The sequence below is a fragment of the Colobus angolensis genome, unplaced genomic scaffold, assembly GCF_000951035.1.
Source record: "Colobus angolensis palliatus isolate OR3802 unplaced genomic scaffold, Cang.pa_1.0 Scaffold182, whole genome shotgun sequence".
In the NCBI taxonomy this organism is placed as follows: domain Eukaryota; kingdom Metazoa; phylum Chordata; class Mammalia; order Primates; family Cercopithecidae; genus Colobus; species Colobus angolensis.
Window position 1 is genome coordinate 1,224,541 of NW_012114955.1, and position 20,004 is coordinate 1,244,544.

Genomic DNA, 20,004 nt, shown 5'->3' on the forward strand with positions numbered 1-20,004 from the left:
CCGTGGGCAGCCGGCCGGGGCTGGGGCGGCTGCGGCGAGAGCGCGCGTCAAAGGGGCCCAGGAACAGGCCTCCGAGGGGACCTCGGGGGAGGAGCAGCCGAGGGATGCGGCCCCTACCCGGACACTGCGGGCAGCAGTCTCCCGGCAGCAGGACAGGCTCTGGACAGGGCAGCGGCGAGCAGCGGCGGGTCAGGCACTGCACGTTGCCGCTCTACGGACCGACAGACGCACCACGGGTCGGTGGGTTAGTTGGGGGAGGCCGAGGAGACCCCTCCCATCCAGTTGCCACCAGGTCCCACCCCTCCCACCTGGGCGGGCCTCTCCTGGCCTCCGCAAGTTCCGCCTCCACTCCCCTGGGTTCCTCCCACCCAGATGCAGACTCACCAGACAGCGACACAGACGGCAGGGGTCAGAGGGGTGGGGGAAGTCCGCTCCGCTGGGGTACTCTTTCCCGCCAAAGGCACAGCCTGTGGGAGGGAGCGGCTATAGCCTGGGAGACGATGACTCCCCCAGGGCGTGCTGCCTTCCCAGGGCCAAGTCATCCCAGAAGATCGCCCCGACCCGCCCAGCTCACCGCTGCAGTCGTTCGGGCAGCAGGTCCCAGGTAGCGGGTGGGCACAGGGGGCCCTGAGGCAGGCACGAGGCTGGCAGCGGGCATGGCCTTCCTGGCATCGGCACTCCTGGCAGGGGTCTCGGGGGTGGGAGAAGCTCTCCCCATCCACAAACACTTTTTCTTCCAGGATGCAGTCTAGGCGGTGGACAGTGGGGGCAGGTATGAGGGCAAAGCCTGACAGCCCCTCCAGCCCTGGAGTCCGGAGCCGCTGCCCAAGTGCTCACTTGGAAGCTGACTCCATAGGGAAGAGGAGGAAGTGGCCATGTACACATGTGTGCAGGCGTGTGTATCGTTCTGAGCACACACGTGTGTGTGCATGCGCATTGGGGATCATTCACCTGCAGGCAGATGTGTGTCTCTGAGGGGAAGAAGGGGAGTGCTTACACACGTGCGTACCTGTGTTTGACACATGCCCTCACACAGACTCTCTATGCGGGCAGGGACATGTCCCATGCATCCCAGCACCCCGCCTCCCATGTGGCAGACTCAAGTGTCTGTTCATGAACCTGTGTTATCCAGGTAGATACATGGGCTTACCTGGGAGGTAGGGGTTGGGGACTCTAGAGTGGTGGTAGGGGACAGTAGTTACTAAAAGAGGAAATGCAGCATGGGAAGGGGGAGTGGTGTAGGTACAGGCAGGAATAAACAAATCTCTACTCTCCCTCCCACCCACCCACACCCCGTGAGTTCCAGAGAGTTCTAAGCTCTGAAACAGGACTGAAACAATTCAGAAGGCCATTGCTTTCTAAGGTATCTGTTGGGTCCATGGGGCTGTGGGACAGCAGCCTCTGGGGCCCTGATCCCCTCAGGCACAGTGAGTGCCCACATACCTGGGCACCTGGGGCAACACTGGCCCGGTCCACTCTGGGGCCTGGCACAGGTCGTGAGAGGGCAGTCAACCAAGGAGCATGTCACAGTTCCATCCTGGGAGACGGCAGGGGAGAGAGCAATGGGGGCATGCCCAGGAGGGGCTCAGCAGGGCAGCAGCAAGGCTGGGCAGCTACCTGGCAGCGGCAGACATGGCAAGGGCTGTCTGCGTCCGTGAAGTTCTGCCCATTGGCATACACTTGGCCATGGTAGGTGCAGCTGTCACAGCTGGGGCAGCAGGCACCTGGGTGGGGCAGGCTGGTCAGGGTGAGCTGGGTAATGCAGGGGAAGAAAGCCAGGATCAGCCCAGGCACTCACCAGGGGGCTGGGTGGGGTGCTGGCAGAGGGCTGGGGGGCAGAGCGCAGCCCCGCACTTGGGTACCCCATCTTGACAGACGCAGGTGGTGCAGGGCCGACCATCAGGCTCCCACTGGACTCCCTCAGCAAACTCCTCTCCATCCAGCACACAGGCTGTAGTAAGGGGGCTATCACATGGCAGCCTGCACACCTCCCACCCATCCCTGTCCTTCCCAGGACACAGGAACCCCAGCTTCACCATCCCCACTGACACTGTAGAATGGCTAGTGGATGTAGCAACCCGTACACCGTCCAGGGAAGGAGCACCCTCCATTAGCCCTCGGAGGCAGCGCCCGTAGCAGCTGCTCCTCCCCTTCTCACACACACCTGGGCAGAGCTGGCGACCAGAGGCAGGCAGGGCACAGGGAGTGACTGGGCACTCCTGCTCCTCACAGGAGACCTCGCCAGCCTAGGAGGGAAGCAGGTGAGACACCCTGAAGGAATGAGGCAGATCTGGGTGTGAGCGGAGGAACCGCCTACCTGGCAGGAGCAGCGGACACAGAGGCCCCGCTCTTGGAGTCTGAAGGTCTCCTGGCTCTGATACTGGTGTCCCTGGTACTCACAGCCTGGATGGGATGACAGGGGCATGGGGTAATAGGACTGGAAGCAGACGGGAAGCTTCACATCACCCCAAGGTGTCCAACCCCCACCCAGACAACGAAGACCCAGCAGAGTTCTCCAGGGTGCTCTGCCAGCAGCCCCCCGCCCCCCACAGCTTTGCCACAGAAGCGCAGGCCCCAGCATGGTGCCAGTTTGTCATGAGAAGGTGTGGTGAGGACTCACTTTGGGAAAAGGGTAACAGGAGCTTAGGTCCAAGAGAAGCAAATCCCCCACACCTGGAGCCTCTCTGTGGCCAAGGCCTACCCCTCCCGCAGTGACTCTGGCCCCCACTCACCATCGCAGACAGGGCAGCACTGCCCAGGGATCTTGCCTGGGTGTCTGCAGGGCACCGGCGGGCAGGGCAGAGGCTCACACTGGACGCTCCCGTTCTGCCAACAGGGCCTGGTCAGGACACCAGAGGCAGGCCCAGGAGCCAGGCCCTCCCTGCCAGGCAGCCACACTCACAGCGCAGCGGCAGTGCGAGCAGGGGTCCCCTGAGCCCACGGGCTCCCCGCTGCGGTGCTCCCGCCCGTTTAGGAAACAGCCTGTTGGGAAGGGGGGGCCTTAGATGTTCCTCTGGGGCCCCTCCCTGCCCTCTCCTGGCCTCCATGGGCTCCTGAGCAGGGCCACCCATCAGCTTTCTCCAGGTTGACCCCCGTGGTCAGGTCCCTGCCCTACCCACCGACTCACCATCACACACAGGGCAGCAGGTGCCTGGGAGGGGCCGGGCTGGGTACGGACACAGGCTGGCACATTCTCGCTGGCGGCACTGGATATGACCCTCCTGGAGGGGAGAATGAATAGGGGAAGGGGCTGTCAGGGCTCAACTGAGAGGAGGAAATGGCATTAGAATCCCTGCTATCCACTTATTAGATGTTGTTATGGATTGAATTGTGTGGCCCCACCCCCAAATCCATATGTTGAACTCCTCACCCCCAGCACCTCAGCCTGTTACATTATTTGGAAACAGGGTCATTGCAGATGTAATTAGTTAAGATGAGGTCATACTGGATCAGGGTGGGTTCCTAATCCAATATAACTAGTATCTTTTTTTTTTTTTTGAGATGGTGAAAAAGACCTTGCTGATAAAATAAGTTGCAGGTTTGCAGGTTGTAAATTGAGACAGAGTTTCACTCTTGTTGCCCAGGATGGAATGCAATGGTGTGATCTCAGCTCACTGCAACCTCTACCTCCTGGATTCAAGCGATTCTCCTGCCTCAGCCTCCCGGGTAGCTGGGATTACAGGCACACCTCCCCACGCCTTGCTAATTTTTTATACTTTTAGCACAGACGGGGTTTCACCATGTTGGCCAGGCTGGTCTCAAACTCCTGGCCTCAGGTGATCTACATGCCTTGGTCTTCCAAAGTGCTGGGTTTACAGGCGTGAGTCACTGTGCCAGGCAGTATCCCTCTAAAAAGGGGAAATTTACACACAGACACACACACACAGACACACACAGGGAGAACGGTATGGAAAAGAGAAGGCATGGCCGGGCGTGGTGGCTCAAGCCTGTAATCCCAGCACTTTGGGAGGCCGAGACGGGCGGATCACGAGGTCAGGAGATCGAGACCATCCTGACTAACATGGTGAAACCCCGTCTCTACTAAAAAATACAAAAAACTAGCCGGGCAAGGTGGCGGATGCCTGTGGTCCCAGCTACTCCGGAGGCTGAGGCAGGAGAATGGCATAAACCCGGGAGGCGGAGCTTGCAGTGAGCTGAGATCCGGCCACTGCACTCCAGCCTGGGCAACAGAGCGAGACTCCGTCTCAAAAAAAAAAAAAAAAGAAGGCGGGGGGAGGCAGAAGTTCAGGTGCTGCAGAAGCCAAGGAATGCCAGTGATCACCAGCGAACCACCAGAAGTGAGGAGAGACGCTGAAGCAGATTCTTCCTCACAGTCCCAGAAGGAACCAACCCTCCCACACCTTGATCTCACACTTCTGGCCTCTAGAACTGTGAGAGAATAGATTTACATTGTTCAAGACACCCAGTAAGTGGCACTTTGTTACAGCAGCCCAAGAAACTCATACGGATACATAAACTGGCATGTCACTTAAGCTCTCTGTGACTCAGTTTACTCATCTGAAAAAAAATGGACAATAATAGTCCTGTTCTCATAGGCTTGTTGTGGGATCAAAGGAAACAAGGGATCTGGTGTGGTGTCTACCTCTAGAAGCTGGTACTTAGCATGGTGACTGCTGCCACTCCCCAAAGGCCTGACTCCAAAAGACCCCATGCCTTGAATTCACACCCACATCCCTGGGCCCACTGCCTCCAGCTCTGCCAGGGTCTGAGCAGCCAATGACTTCTTATGGGTGGGGAGAGGGAGGACATGGTTGTGTCAGAGGCGTTTGAACCACAGCAACTCCATCCTGAATAGGGGCTAGGGGAAATGAGGCTGAGACCTACTGGGCTGCATCCCCAGATAGTTAGGCATTCTAAGTCACAGGATGACATAGGAGGACGGCACAAACTACAGATCATAAAGACCTTGCTGATAAAACAGATTGCAGCCAAAACCCACCAAAACCAAGATGGCAATGAGAGTGACCTCTGGTCGTCCTCACTGCTACACTCCCGTCGGCGCCATGACAGTTTACAAATGCCATGGCAACGGCAGGAAGTTACCTTATATGGTCTAGAAGGGGGCATCATGAATAATCCACCCCTTGCTAAGCATATCATCAAGAAATAACCATAAAAATGGGCAACCAGCAGCCCTCAGGGCTGCTCTGTCTATGAAGTAGCCATTCTTTTACTCCTTTACTTTCCTAATAAACTTGCTTTCACTTTGCTCTATAGACTTGCCCTGAATTTTTTCTTGTGCAAGATCCAAGAACCCTCTCTTGGGGTCTGGATCAGGACCCCTTTCCTGTAGCATCTTTCTGGCGACCACTGAAGGGATGATAGTGCGGTTACCCCCGACCCACAGGCTAATTTTGGTAAGTGATGGGGTCTGGTAACATCTTTCTGGTGAGCCATGGAAGGGACAATACTGAAGGAACCCCCCGACCTTCTAAATAGGCTGCACCAGTGGGGTGCATATACCCAGGGAAAGAATAGGATTGGGTCAGAGGCCCCACTTAGGGGAGTTAGAGGCCTCTCTTAATAAAAGGCATGGACATTTGATGGGCCTTGGGATAGAGGCCCAACTCAGGAGGGTTAGAGTCCCTTCGAAGATTTAGACGATTAGAGGCCCCTCTGGGTAAAGTCTCTCCCAGTTAAGAATGGGTTTGGCACTACAGGATGTTAACTGCTATTCTCTTGGGATTAATCTGTTTTGTACTCACAGCTGACGGCTGTGGGTGACAGGATTAAGCAAGTACAGGATCGTGGGACATGGGAAGCTTTTTCCTCCCTAAAAGGGAAAACTTAAGAGCTGATAGGACTGCCAAAAAAGATCCCTTCGTGGCCGGGTACGGTGGCTCACGCCTGTAATCCCAGCACTTTGGGAGGCCAAGGAGGGCAGATCATGAGGTCAAGAGATTGAGACCATCCTGGCCAACATGGTGAAACTCTGTCTCTACTAAAAATACAGAAATTGGCCGGGCGCGGTGGCTCATGCCTGTAATCCCAGCACTTTGGGAGGCTGAAGTGGGAGGATCATGAGGTCAGGAGATTGAGACCAGCCTGGCCAACATAGTGGAACTCCATCTCTACTAAAAATACAAAAAATTAGCTGGGCGTAGTGGCAGGCGCCTGTAATCCCAGCTACTTGGGAGGCTGAGGCAGGAGAATCGCTTAAAGCCGGGAGGCAGAGGTTGCAGTGAGCCATGATCGCGCCACTGTGCTCCAGCCCGACGGACAATACGAGACTCCATCTGACCAAAAAAAAAAAAAAAATTAGCTGGGCGTGGTGGCACACGCCTGTAGTCCCAGCTACCAGCTACTCGGGAGGCTGAGGCAGGAGAATCACTTGAAACCAGGAGGCAGAAGTTGCAGTGAGCTGAGATCATGCCATTTCACTCCAGCCTGGCAACAGAGCAAGACTCCATCTCAAAAAAAAAAAAAAAAAAAAATCCCTTCACTACTGATATGCGGCCACCCAAACTTTTGAGCAACAGGTGGGTCTTTCTCTGGCCTCCCTGAGCACTTCGCCTTTCCCACTCTGTCTCAGGCAATGCTTTCCCCTGTGCCCTCCACTGCAAGTTGGTTGAATGAATGGTAAAAATCACTGTTTATTTCCTCTGTAAAGTTTTGATTAATGGAAAAAAAGAATGTGTGAGCTAGTCTTAAGCTCTAGTGAATCTAGTGTGCTTTGTGTGTCTTTCTGTATTGTTCTGTCACGAAGAAAAAGACCTTAGAATAGAATACAGGCTTAGGACACCTGTAAGCCTGCTTTTCAAGACAACCCAGCAAACTGGTCAGTTACAAACTTTGCTGCAGGTCCCTGAAAAAAAACTGGATAAGGTTTCCCTCTTGTCTTGTATGTCCTTGGGAGCTTGACCTTGGAACCACATGGCAGTACTCTCTCTTGGTCTCTGCCATCACAATGGTGACTTGGGTTCAGGGTTCAGTTCACAACTTAGAGGATGAGCCCTTTATCTTCTTTTGTCTGTGTATTTATATGTGTGGTGTGTGTGATGTTTATATAGAAAAGAGCTTTAACTAATTGGTTTAATAATAATAAGAGCTTAAATATTTTGTCAGAAAAGTAAAAAGTCTAATGCCTTTTAGTTCATGTGACTTAAGTAATCTTTGGGAAATAAGCACAGTTTTAAAGATTATTGATAAAATAAAAATATCTTCAAAAATGTAAACCTTTGGTCTAAATTATGCAGGTCAGACATTAGGTTTGCTAAATGCTTTAAGGTCATAAACTGCTTCTTTGACTTTTGAAAATTATCCAATTTATTTTGGAGCTTTAAATTCTAGATAAGGCCTGGGGACATGTGGAATTAGCCATGTCTCCTAGTTATGCAAAAAAGGTTATAAAGCAAATAGATTTTATATAAGAAAGGATCTTGTATGGTAAACTCGTGTCCTAAAGCAAAATGACTGGTTGTTTAAAGAGAGGAATGTTTAAGACAAGTCAGAAAGTTCCAAGCATATTGTACATCATCTGTGTAAGTCATGAAAGAATTCGTGAAAGGGAATTTATGCAATAGATGTTGTACAATTTAAAGAGTGTTAGGCCTCCTAAAAGTTTCATAAAATGCCACTATGACTCTTTTTTTTTCTTTCTGTTTTTTGTTTTTTTTTTTTTGAGACAGTCTCACTCTGTCACCCAGGCTAGAGTGCAATGGTGTGATCTTGGCTCACTGCAACCTCCGCCTCCTGGGCTCAAGCCAGTCTCCTGCCTCAGCTTCCTGAGTAGGTGGAATTATAGGCATGCACCAGCATGCCCAGCTAATTTTTGTATTTTTAGTAGCGATGGGGTTTCATCATGTTGCCCAGGCTGGTCTCAAACCACTGACCTCAAGTGATCTGCCCACTGTGGCCTCCCAAAGTGCAGGGATTACAGGTGTAAGCCACAGCACCCAGCCACACTATAACTCTTAACTATACAACTTGCCTACTTTACAGTTAGCTAAGGCCTGGGACATGTGGAGTTTGCCACATCCCCTAGCTATGCTGGAAAAAGTCATACCTTACCTGCACTTCTGCCTGGTGTGTCCTAGGCTAGGTTCCACACCTAGTACATAGCTAAAATCCTGAATTTACCAAGGTTTTCACCAAAAGTAAAAGTTGCTAAGGGTTACCATTGTAACATGTGATTGAGACTACTGAAAAAATAGTTCTACATGCAAGGCATGTAAGAAAAGTAGAATGTACTTTTGGTAAAGGATTATAAAAAGTCATGGGAATATGGATTTATTGCCTAAGTTTAGAAGGTTAAAAGATGGTTTTAAGTTAGACAGAATAAAGCTGAAGGTTTGAGCAAGGTTTGTGAAAAATTAATCTTGTAAAATAAATTGTGTGTGAACATATTGGTTAAAGTTAAAGGGGTATTATCTAGTTTTTCTGTAAATTGAGCATTGGAATAAAAGTGCAACAGGTTGTTCTTAAAGCAAAACCTGCTTGTAATCTGTTCTTTAACAAAAATTTGTAAAGGGTTATAAAACATTTATGAAAATCTTACCTTATAGTCAAACTGATTAAGAAATATTTGTCTATAAGGTTTTATTAAGAATTGGGTTTGACAGCAATAATGCACCCATGTAACAGTGACATTTGGCTTATTTGGTATAAAAGTCATATAGGAAGTATTGTCAAATATGAAATGGTATTTGGTTTTCTTACAGCTGTGTTTATATAAATGTGTTATTGGTGTATGTTCCAAAATTATAAGAAACTCCTCTAATGCTGATATGACAGTGTATGTTATTAATAATTATAATTGTTATGTGAAATTATTATATGCCACAAGAGTAACCAAATTTTCTTTTTATTATATGCCACAAGAGTAACCAAACTTTCTTATCAATTGTAGCTTTTATAGTGGCTGTCCTAAAACTTTTTACCATCCACAAACAATTGTTATCTTGTTTTAACCCTCTTTAAAAGGTGGTTTTATAATCAACTATAGAACTTCAACAGGTGCACTTAGATGCAGGCTTTCTGATAACTTTGGAGACTGTGATATCAGGATAGACAAAAAAATTTTCAGAACTCTCATAGAGAGCTGAAATGTTCAGAAATATCAAACAAGTTAACTGCATGGACTCTGACATAATCTATTTGACTTTTTGTTCAAAACATTGCTGATCCTTTGTTTTGTTTTTCATAGTAAAAGAAAACTTTTTTTTTTTAGCTATTTACAGCTTTTGGCAATTGAGTAAAGTATACTCCTGTGAACAAAATTTGGAGCATATTTATTTCTCTCTACCTAATTTATCCAGAATTTGGAAACTATTTGTGAGTATTTTTAATTTATGTCAATATGGCTATTTGCATGTGTGCAACAAAAATCTGTTTTCTTTTGTAACAGGACACAATTGGAGAAACTGGCTATTTTAACAAGGCTTTGACTGGAATGGCATACTTTCCCTTAAGGAATCAAATTTGAGTTGTAGAGCCCATAAACGCCCCTTCGGGAAACTGGCCTCATGCCTTGCCTACACAGTGCCTGTACAGGGTTTCTGACCTTTGGTAAGTAAAGAATGTCACTTTCTAACAGGCCCAGGAGCCCCAAGTTATCTTGGAACCTCAAGAGGAGAGGAATTTACTCAACTCATAGGTATTTGAGGGTACAAATCCATGGCAAGTTTTGGCTCAAAAAAATCTGAGATTCTTTATGGAACAGAGTTCCATCAAAGCCAATTTCAAAGAGCTTATATAAAAAATAATTATTCTTGCCACACTTTATACAAATAATCAGGCCAAATATAATAAGGTAAATCAGTGTTACCATGATTAGTCTTTAGTAAAAATGGGAAACTGCAGAGAGAGAAATATTATATTTCAAGAACTATGGTATACTTGTTATTAAATTCTAGTCTTGGCAGTTGTTTTTAAGTTTGTTTTTGCAATTTAGACTGACTGCTTGTTCCTGTGACCCAACCAGAGATCGCTGGCTGCTGCAGAAAAGAAACAAAAAGGATGGGTTATGTAAAAATCTGGAGTCAATATTCTAATTCTAGGCGTGTACTGGAATCATCTAGCAATCCCATATCAGCTTGGTTCCAACAGTTGCCCAGTTCATGGAAAGCCTTCTAATTTAGTTTACTTGAGATAATTTCACTGATTTTGCTTTACTCTTGTGGAATATGTTTCTGTTGTACACTTTGGGTAGGAATAAGGATAAGCTTACTCAACATTTTCTTAAATTAAACATTTATTAATCTTCCAGATATCAACTTTTGTCAGAACTCAGAGTTATGAATGGCCCTTGCCATACTGATGCTTTCTGATTAAGCACCTCTCTACCCTGAACACAAGAGAGAGAGACTCTAATAGTTAGGCAGGAATGTCATTGCCCCTATTCAGCCTGAAGAAATTACAGATGGATCTTTGTCCCTTTGCACCCCTTAGGATTAAGGGTTCTCTTATAAAAGGGAGGGGGAAAATGTCAGACGCATTTGAGCCAGAGCAACTCCATCTCAAATAGGAGCTGGGTAAAATGAGGCTGAGACCTACTGGGCTGCATTCACAGATGGTTAGGCATTCTAAGTCACAGGATGAGATAGGAGGTCGGCACAAAATATAGGTCATAAAGACCTTGCTGATAAGACAGGTTGTAGTAAAGAAGTCAACCAAAACCCACCAAAACCAAGATGGCGACAAGAGTGACCTCTGGTCGTCCTCACTGCTATACTCCCACCAGCGCCATGATAGTTTACAAATGCCATGGCAATATCAGGAAGTTACCCTATATGGTCTAAAAAGGGGAGGCATGAATAATCCCTTCTTGTTTAGCATATCATCAAGAAATAACCATAAAAATGGGCAACCAGCAGCCCTCAGGGCTGCTCTGTCTATGGAGTAGCCGTTCTTTTATTCCTCTACTTTCTTAATAAACTTGCTTTCACCTTACTCTGTGGACTTGCCCTGAATTCTTTCTTGCGCAAGTTTCAAGAATCCTCTTTTGGGGTCTGGATTGGGACCCCTTTCCTGTAACAACTGCATTGGGGTTGGGTGCCCTGTAGCCTTCGCACAGAGTCCTTAGTACTTACCAGGCTGTCAGGGAGCTCCCATGAAACACAGTCCTCCTCAGGTGCCCACCTGGCCATCACGGCTTACATGTTCCTACCTCCCACAGGCTATTCCTTACATCTGGGGTACCTTCCCCTCATTTTCCCTGCTCAAACCCTACTTACCCTTTGAGGCCTAAGTAAACACTGCCCCCACCATGAAGACAAAACAGATGAAATTAAGTTTTAAAAATATATTTCATTTGACCCAATATATCCAAACTGTTATTTCAACATGTAATCAACATATAATAGATTACTATTTTACATTCCTCTATTTCATAGTAAGTCTTTGAAATCCGGCATATATTTTACACTTATGGCACATCTCATTTTGGACCCGACCACATGTCGAGGGCTGGGTAGCCACATGTAGTAGTGGCTGTAAATTGGACAGCACAGTTCTAGATGTCTCAAGTCAAACTGTGATTCTCCCGCCCTGGAGCTTTTGCTGCCTGCCATATCCTGCCCAGTCTCCTCCTCCAGCCTGTGAGCTCCTTGAGTTCATTCACTAACCCGGGCTGAGCCCCTACTGGGCTCAGAGATGAGGACGCAGATGAGCTCTGCCCAGACCCCAGCAGACAGTGCCTAGGTCTTCTCCATTGGGTCCCCTCTCAATGCCTCTGAGAAGTATTCCTTGGAATGAGGGAAAGAATACAGTGGGCCTGAAGGCAGGGAAGGCGACAGACCAGGAGCAGCCTCAGGACTCACCAGGCACTGGCAGATTCGGCAGGGGTCCCCCGGTGTGGTCCACTCTTGGCCGTGTTCCCAGTGAGAGCCACCTTCTGTGCAGCCTAGGGTTGAGGGGGTGAGCAGAGGGAGGTCTGGTGGGAGCTGGCCTAGACCCCAGCCTCAGCCTGCCCGCCCTCCTCGTCCACATGCCGTCTGAGGGCTCTCTCCTGAGCCAAGACTAGATGGGGTCAGATCTCTGCCTAGATTCCCCAGTGGCTCCCAGTGCCCCAGGCAGGGTGAGGCCTCAGCTCCTTAGCCCGTCCTTTCTGGTCTTCCCTGGACAGAGCATGGCCACACCCACGTGCCCCACCTATCTCTGGCCCCTCGTCACCTCTCGCACCTTCCCAGCCAACATCACACACCCACCCTGAGTGTCAGGACCACACCTGTGCTTGATTTCTCCCCACTTCCTGGGAAATTCACTGCCTTCGTCAGCCCTTCACCAAGCTAACTGCTCTCTATCTTTAAGGGCCACCTGGGGACCAGCTGCCTCCAGGACGCTTTCCCTCCTGTACCCAGGCTGGATAGGGTCTCCTTCCTCTGAATTCGCACAGTGGCTGGTGCCTGCTTCTATTCCTGCCCTTGACCGGTACAGGATTTTGCATTAGTGTTTGACTCAGTGTCACACTCTAGTGGTCATCCCTGAGGGCTGACCCCATGTCTAATGATTGGGGAGCACAAAGTAGAAAGCAAGCATTTATTAAGCAGCACAATGAGGTATGGAATATCGTTATCTGCACCTTACACATGGGAAAATTGCGGTAGAGAGTCACACAAGCACTAAGTGGCAATGGCAGAATTTGAGCTCAGGCATTCCAGCTCCCCCATGGACCAAACCCACCGGAGGCCAGCAAGGTGGGTTCTGGAATTCAAGAAATGGCACGATAGCCTACTTGTGGCCCTACCAGGGAGGGGCCAGGGGCTCTCACCTTGGCAGGTCGGGCAGCAATGCCCAGGCCGCAGAACTGGCTCTGGGCAGGGGCTGGGCGGGCACTTCAGGGGCATGCAGTGAGCTCGGCTCCTCTGTAATGCACCAGTGGCTGTGAGGCTTCTGGTCTGGTTCCCACAGAGGGCAGGGTGGGCGGGCATTGGGCACCCTCAGAGAAGGGGGACACAGGGCAGAGATGGAGGGAGAGCCTAGCTGGTTCCAGCTCTTGCGAGGCATGTGAGGGGGATGGAGGAGTGGCAGGGCAGGTATCCAGGGAGGAGCAGGGCCTAGGCCGAGGGGACAGGTGGACTCACCAGGCAGGTGCACTGCAGACAAGGGTTGGAACTGGATAAGAAGGTGCTCCCCTCCTCATAAAGCTGCCCCTCATACTCACAGCCTGCGAAGGTTGGCAGGATGACAAGTGGGTCACCAGGGAGCAGGGTGGGTGGACATCACTTAAGGGAAGGCATGACCCCAAGTAGGTACTGGAGCCTTGGAGTTGAAGGGATGGCAGGGCAGGGTAGGACAGGGCAGGAGGTCACCGGGCCGGCAGATAGGACAGCACTCCCCAGGCGGGGTGCAGCTCTCCAAGCAGTTGAGGTCTGAACATGAGAACCCTTGGCACTGCATGGCCCCTGCCTGCAGGGCAGATACTGAGCCAGCCCTCCCTCCCCACACCATCCTCCCTCTTTCTCTCTATTCTGCTCTCCCTCCTCGTCCCTTCCTGTCTCCATTGTCAGAGCTGGCTTACTCTTCATGCTTAGCAGGCTTCAGCCCTGATGCCTGGGCAGCAGCAGTAGCAGCCCTGCCTAGCCCCCATATTTGGGCTTGGCATGGCCAGGCCGGCAGTCTGCCCAGCAGCAGGGATATGGGTGGTGGCTGATTCCTTTACCTGGCAGGTGCGGATGACACAGGGCTCTGGATGCCATGCTTCCCCAGCCCCGTGGCCCCAGGGCAGCCTGGATAACCGGGCCCTGGCCCACAAGTAAGAGACCCAAAGGACTGGGTGCCACATTAAAGGGGCACCATTCACGTGACAGACATCAGAGATTTTAATATTTACTACACCTTTCCAGCAGATGGCAGTAAAGTGTCAGACAGGCACACCATCGGCACGGTTCCATTATTTTACAACAGATGGAAGTAGTGTCTTGAGGAAAGGATGTCTTTTAAAATTTCACCAAAGGCATTATATAGGCTAGCAGTGGCCCTGAGGCACCACGTGCCCCGAAGAGAGAGAGTGTGTGTGTGTGTGTCTTTTCTTTGTGTGTCTCTTCTTTGAGATTCATAAACCCTCACGATTTTAGTCCTCTTCTCCAGCCAACACCCCAGGCTGCATTTCCAGACCCAACTGGTCTGAGTCCCTGTCCCACCTTACTACCAGCTGAGACTCCTCTCTTGGTGGGGCTGCCAGACAAAATACAGGATGCCCAGTAAAATTTGAATTTCAGATTAATAAAACGTCATTTTTAGTATAAGAATATCCCAAATATTGAATAGGATATACCTGTACTAAAAACTGACATGCTGTTTATTGAAATTCAGATTTAACAAAGCATTCTAGACTTTCATTTGCTAAATCTGGCAACCCTATCCCCCTATGAGCCAGTAACACCCCCCTGCATAGCCATGACCTCCTCTTCCTTCCAGCTCGCTTCATGTCCCTGGCACCACGGCTATCCTAGTGTCCCAAGCTCAGCCTCCACTATTCCAGGGCACCCAGCCAGTCACAGGCTCCTGCCTGTCCTTTAGAAACACCCCCCTTTCTCCAGCCCACTGGATCCCTGGCTCCATACCTAGACAACTGCTGTCACAGCCCTGAGGCCTCTGTCTGCATCCAGCCCCCACCAGGTGAATATTCTCAAGTGCCCCCTTGACCATGCCACATGCTGCTTCAGCCGTCAGTGCCCCCCACTGCCCATAGAAGAAGGTCCTAATTGCAAGGCTTCCAGCAGCCTGTTCCCATGGCCTTCCCACATGGACCTCCTACAACCCACCTCTCTCCACCCTGTCCTTGTGCACAGAGGACCCTCACATACTCCCTCTCCTTCAGGTGGAAACCCACTTTCCCATGAAGACCCAGCTCAAAGGACCCATTGTCTGGAAAGGTCCCCTGACTGCCCAGCCTGGACAGGCCTCTGCTGCCTCCTGTACCCTCCTCTGGCAAAGCAAACACTGCAGCCTTCTACACCTCCTCTTAATCTGCTCATTGGGTCTTACATCTTGTGGTACCTTGACTATGAGCTTATATTCTCAGCTAGATTGGAGGCTCCCTGAGGGCAGGAAAAAGATTTTGTGCCTGTTTCCCTAGGGTCTCTGGCTCAGTCCCAGGCCAGAGCCAGTATTTGCTGACTTGTGCATGGGTTCTGCATTCCCCTGGCCACTGTCAGAGTGAGAGGACAGGCACCCCTGGGCATGTCCCAGACTCGTTGACCCTCAGGTGGCAGGTTGTGGCTGTGGGCCACAGAAGGCATGCAGGAGGTGGAGCTGAGGCTGGCAGGAGGCTGACCTGGCTCACAGTGTGGGCAGCACGCTCCTGGCTTAGGGCAGGGTCCTCTTGGGCATGGCTTCTGGGTGCAGGTGATGGTCCCTTCCTGTGGGAGCAGACTGAGGTGGCTGCACAGGCATCAGAACCCCAGAGCGCAGGGCCTCTGGAAGCAAAACTTCAGCCCAGGCTGGGACACATCAGAGGGGCAACAGGATGAGTTGGCTCTGTGGATGTGGGCTACCCTCTCTGTAAAGGCAGAAAACAGACATCCCGCCCCCACTCCCATTGTCTCCGGGTGCCCTTAACCCTGGGAAACCATCTGTTCCAGGTGCCAGCAAATTCCCCAGAAAGGGGAGATCCTAGGAAGAAGACTGAAGACTTTCTCAGTGGAGGAAAGAGGAAGGAAAGACTGGGGGAAGGTGGATGTAGAGCCTGGTGAGGGAGAACAGGCAGGAGAGGGGGTTCTGAGGTAGAAGATGGGCAGTGGAAGAGTGGGAGGTGACACAGGAGGACAAGCAACTATTAAGTTGGTGCAAAAGTAATTGCAGTTTTTTGGACATTAAAAGTCATGTCAAAAACCACAATTACTTTTGCACCAACCTAATACATTCTCTGCCCTCCACGCCACTGTTGGCCAGGTCTGAATTGAGTGGCTCGAGGGTCCCCCAGTGTCCATGGGTGTTGAGCTCCTTTTCCTACTTGGAATCAACTGAAAGCCACTGTGGCAATGTGTGGGAGTGGCAGGCAGAGCCCATTATGCGACATCTGGAGTGCCACATTGTAGTGACAGGTAGCTGAGGAGAGGCAGAAAGGTGAGGGACATCCCACGTGGGTCTTGGGAGCTCACCAGACAGCGGCAGGTGGTGCAGGCGTCTGGGGAGAAGGTCTCCCCGTTGCTGTAGGTCTGTCCATTCTGGCTGCAGCCTGAGGAGACAGCAGTGTCACTCAAGCACCCCATGCCATCTGCAGGCCGTTAGGTGGCCCTGGTGGGCGGACAGGGTGGCACTTACCCCCGCAATGGGGCAGGTGGGCTTGGGGGCCACAGTGAGCGGTCCCATCCTGGCAGACGCAGGCTGTGCAGGGGTCAGGCTCCCAGCGCGCCCCCTCGGGCCAGGCACGGCCCAGCCCCCAGCACTGGGGAGATGCAGGGCGGCACTCACAGGACTCCAGCTGCCTCACCCTCATCTGCAGGTCCTTATTCTGCAGGAAGAAGATGGAATAGCAGGCACTGGCTCAGTGTCCCCACCATCTCCAGCAGAGATGAGGGGTGTGAAAATGAGGCAGGATGAGAAAGAAGTTTGCCAATTCCAGAGTAGAGATGGGTCCCCCTCAGTCAGCATCCAGCTCAAACGATCACTGTTCTCAGGGGAACATGAGCCCCATTCTCTTCTTTGGACAAAATGGGGACCCAACCCTTGCCCCAAGAATTAAAGACATCTTTACCCATCCAAAATATTTCTTGACGATGCCTTATATAGAACACATTCCATAGCATTTCCCAAATACATGGAACAGCATGAAACATGAACTGACAAAACAAATAACCTGGAGGGTCTTCATTTGTATGAAAGAATAAACGTTAAGAATTGTTCAGGCTGGGCATGGTGGCTCATGCCTATAATCCCAGCACTTGCAGAGGTTGAGGCAAGCAGATCACCTGAGGCCAGGAGTTCGAGACCAGCCTAGCCAACATGGTGAAATTCTATCTCTACTAAAAATACAAAAATTAGCCGGCATGGTGGTGCACACTTGTAGTCCCAACTACTCAGGAGGCTGAAGCACAAAAATCACTAGACCCCAAGAGGCAGAAGTTGCAGGGAGCTGAGATCGTGCCACTGCACTCCAGCTTGGGTGACAGATGGCAACTCCATCTCACAAAAAAGAAAGAGGAAAGGAAAGAAAGAAAGAAAGAAAGAAAGAAAGAAAGAAAGGGAAAGAGAGAGAGAGAGGAAGGAAGGAAGGAAAGAAGGAAGGAAGGAAGGAAGGAAGGAAGGAAGGAAGGAAGGAGAAAAGAAAAGAAGGAAGGAAATTGTTCAGATAAGAGCCTTTCCTTTCCATGTGCAATGAAAAAAAGCTCTATTTTAGGAACACCCCTCCAAGGCTAACTTCTTCCCTCCTTCCCACTATGAGAAGCCCTCCCCATTCAATGCAAACCAGCCCTGTCTCCATGGTACCTGTTCTCTGAGTTCCACCACTGCAGCCTCCAGTCGCCCCAGCCACTCTCGCAGGGGAAGCCACTGCTCCTGGGGGTCCCCAGCAGGGGCTGAGGAGTGGACAGGTGTCTGCTGCCCAGGGGGCTCCTTGGGGACAGTCCCACCTGAAGGGCACAAGAATCCCATGTGGGCCTGAGGGTGAGGGGCTGGCCTGGCCACATTTCCTGGGTTCTGTCTTCTGACCCACAGGGGAAGGGGGTCATCCTGTGCACCCCGCCCTATCCACTTGCCCACCCACCATCCAGGGAAGGAGATGTGGTCTGTGAGGGTTGGGGAGTGAAAGCTGGAGGCGAGGGCATGGAAGAAGGGGAAGGAAGGTCTAAGCAGACAAATGTGGCCCAGACCAGCTTCTCCCGCTTGTTGAGCCACAGGCCCCCCGACCCACCAGGGGACACAGAGCAGTCTCTAGAGCAGGGCTTCCCTGCAGCCTGCCCCGGCTGATGTCCCCAGCCATGGTGAGCATGTCAGGATCATCCCGCCTCTCTTGGGCCAGCAGCTTGGCCAGGGATGGTTGGGAAGCTGACATGTCATGCTGGGAGGGCCTGGAAGCCAGCACAGGCTGAAACTCAGGGGAGGGCCACAGACATGAGCCAGGTGGAGTTGCTTTCAGGGGCCTGGGGTCTGGCTGGGAGTCTTTTCAGGGAGAACACGAGCAGCTCCCATCCCCTGACTCTCTGTCTACACCTGTCAGAAAGGCCATCGCTTTTGGAGAATGTGCTGAGGGAAGGACAACTGCTGCCCCTGCTCCTGCTCTCAACCCTGAGCACAGTTTTCCAGGTTTGTGACAGGGGGTCCTGGGGGCCCCCACATTGGGTGTGGTGGGCTCCAAAAGTGGGACTTGGCTGCATTTCCTGAAGGGTTTGAGAAAGGTGCTGGCAAGGCCTCCACTAGCTTTGAACACAACAGATCCAGTGAAGGCAGCCTGTCCCTGATTCTAGAAGACACTATGTCCAGGAAAGGGGGACGGGGCATCTCTGAGCTCTGGTCTGGGGTTGGGGATGGTCACTTTCACCTTTTCATTTCGATCCTTCTCCTGCAGCCAGGAAAGTAAAGGCAGGAGGGGAGGAGGCAGACATGGGTCCCTCCTCCAGGCAGGGATCCGCAGGGAAGTGGAGGGTCTGGAGTGGGATGCAACAGGAACAGAGAGAGGAGGAGGGAGAGGGCTGGGTCTTTCCCACCATGGCAGCTCATTAGTGAGGCCAGGCCTGGAGTGGCTTAAAAGGGTTTCTCACAGACACTAGGCCTGTGAGAGAGGGGAACAATGTCACTCACTGTCACCATCAAAGGCGGAGGGGGTTCTAGGTTAAAATTAAACTTGCTTTGCCCCAAGTTCCCTGGCTTGGTTAATGCCATCCCACTTACCCAGTTACTTAAGCCAGAAAGCTGGGGCTCAGCTCCCCTATTTTGTTGTCTGAGTTGTCCCCTAATCCATCCCCCGCTTCTCCTCTCTCCACCTTCTCCATTCAGAAGGCAAAGCCCTGTCCCTGCCTCCATCTGCGTTCCTTCTCTCCACTCGACCTTTCTGAATCACACAGCTGAAGTCTCCCAGGAGTAAGTCCCGCTGGGACGGATCACAAGCACCGCCCACCTTTCCAGCCCCGCTACTGCCCGCTCATATCAGGGATTCTAACTCCCACCCCGCACCCTGGGCGGATGCTGGCCCCAAACCCCAGGTACCCTTTCCCATCTCCATCCCTGTACTGGGCATCCTGTCACCCGGAATGGCACTCGGCCTCAGTCCTTCCCAAGCACACAGAGGGCGGCCACGAAGGGCGTGTCAGCATCTGAAACCTTCTACCCAATCTGGACTCCCGTGGGACCTCACCCTGCTGCCCAGGGCCCCTCCTCCCAGGCCCTTCTTCCAGTTCTGCTTAAGCAGGCAGGCAGAAGGAGCCCGGGAGAAGCTGGATCCTCTGGGACCCCTAGGTGAAGCTAGGGCCAGCCTTGCCTGGAGAGACCTGCAGAAAGAGCTCCGAGTGGCAAAAACCTGACTGGTCCCCAAGGAACTGTACTGGGCTCCCCTCTCAGCCTCCCCTGGCCCCTTGCCGGCACCGAGCCCTCCATTCCCGCTTGTCCCGCTCCAGGGAGAGCCAGACACAGATTCAAAGTCAGCCTCCACAGCGGGCCTGCTTTCTCCCCCTCCTTCGTCAAGACAAATAATTAACTTCAGACTCCCAGATGCCAGGGCAGCCGCGCTCTCTCCTGCCGCCGGCTGCAGGAACCCCCCGCTCCTGAACCCCCTGCTTTGGCCGCGGTCTTCCCAACCCTGCTCGCTCCCCCGACGGGGAGGACCGGGCTGGCCAGGGAGGCACGTGAACCTCAGGCAGGGCTAAGAGAAGCAGCCCCCGGCCCCGCTCGGCCCCCTCAGGCCGGGCTGATAGGAGGCAGGGGGCGCACCTGGCCGGACCCCAAGTCTCCTGCGCCTGGACTCACCTCCCGCGCCCGCGCCCACGGCCAGCGCCAGGCCTCCGAGCTGCAGGAGAAGGGACAGCGCAGCGGCCCCGGCCCCGGCCATGCTAGCTCCGCCTCGCTTGCCGTCTGTCGTCGCGGCTCAGCAGGCGCTGGGGGAGGCGG

The 20,004-nt window shown here is 52.0% G+C and overlaps 1 protein-coding gene across 1 annotated transcript in view; it reads right to left on the reverse strand.

Moving 5' to 3' along the window:
• Positions 1-19,977, reverse strand: part of KCP (kielin/chordin-like protein) — a 34,849-nt gene extending 14,872 nt beyond the window's left edge. Inside the window, exons 1-17 of the mRNA XM_011939632.1 lie at positions 19,864-19,977; positions 17,392-17,534; positions 16,228-16,417; positions 16,065-16,141; positions 13,281-13,368; positions 11,781-11,863; positions 3,128-3,221; positions 2,903-2,982; positions 2,733-2,826; positions 2,318-2,403; positions 2,165-2,246; positions 1,799-1,951; positions 1,618-1,724; positions 1,444-1,537; positions 575-748; positions 385-467; positions 118-211 (exon numbers count right to left, since the gene is read on the reverse strand). Coding sequence (XP_011795022.1) covers positions 118-211; positions 385-467; positions 575-748; positions 1,444-1,537; positions 1,618-1,724; positions 1,799-1,951; positions 2,165-2,246; positions 2,318-2,403; positions 2,733-2,826; positions 2,903-2,982; positions 3,128-3,221; positions 11,781-11,863; positions 13,281-13,368; positions 16,065-16,141; positions 16,228-16,417; positions 17,392-17,534; positions 19,864-19,945 — 1,804 coding nt within the window. The 5' untranslated portion in view covers positions 19,946-19,977. The remainder of the gene's footprint in view (positions 1-117; positions 212-384; positions 468-574; positions 749-1,443; positions 1,538-1,617; positions 1,725-1,798; positions 1,952-2,164; positions 2,247-2,317; positions 2,404-2,732; positions 2,827-2,902; positions 2,983-3,127; positions 3,222-11,780; positions 11,864-13,280; positions 13,369-16,064; positions 16,142-16,227; positions 16,418-17,391; positions 17,535-19,863) is intronic.
• Positions 19,978-20,004: the final 27 nt, after the last annotated feature.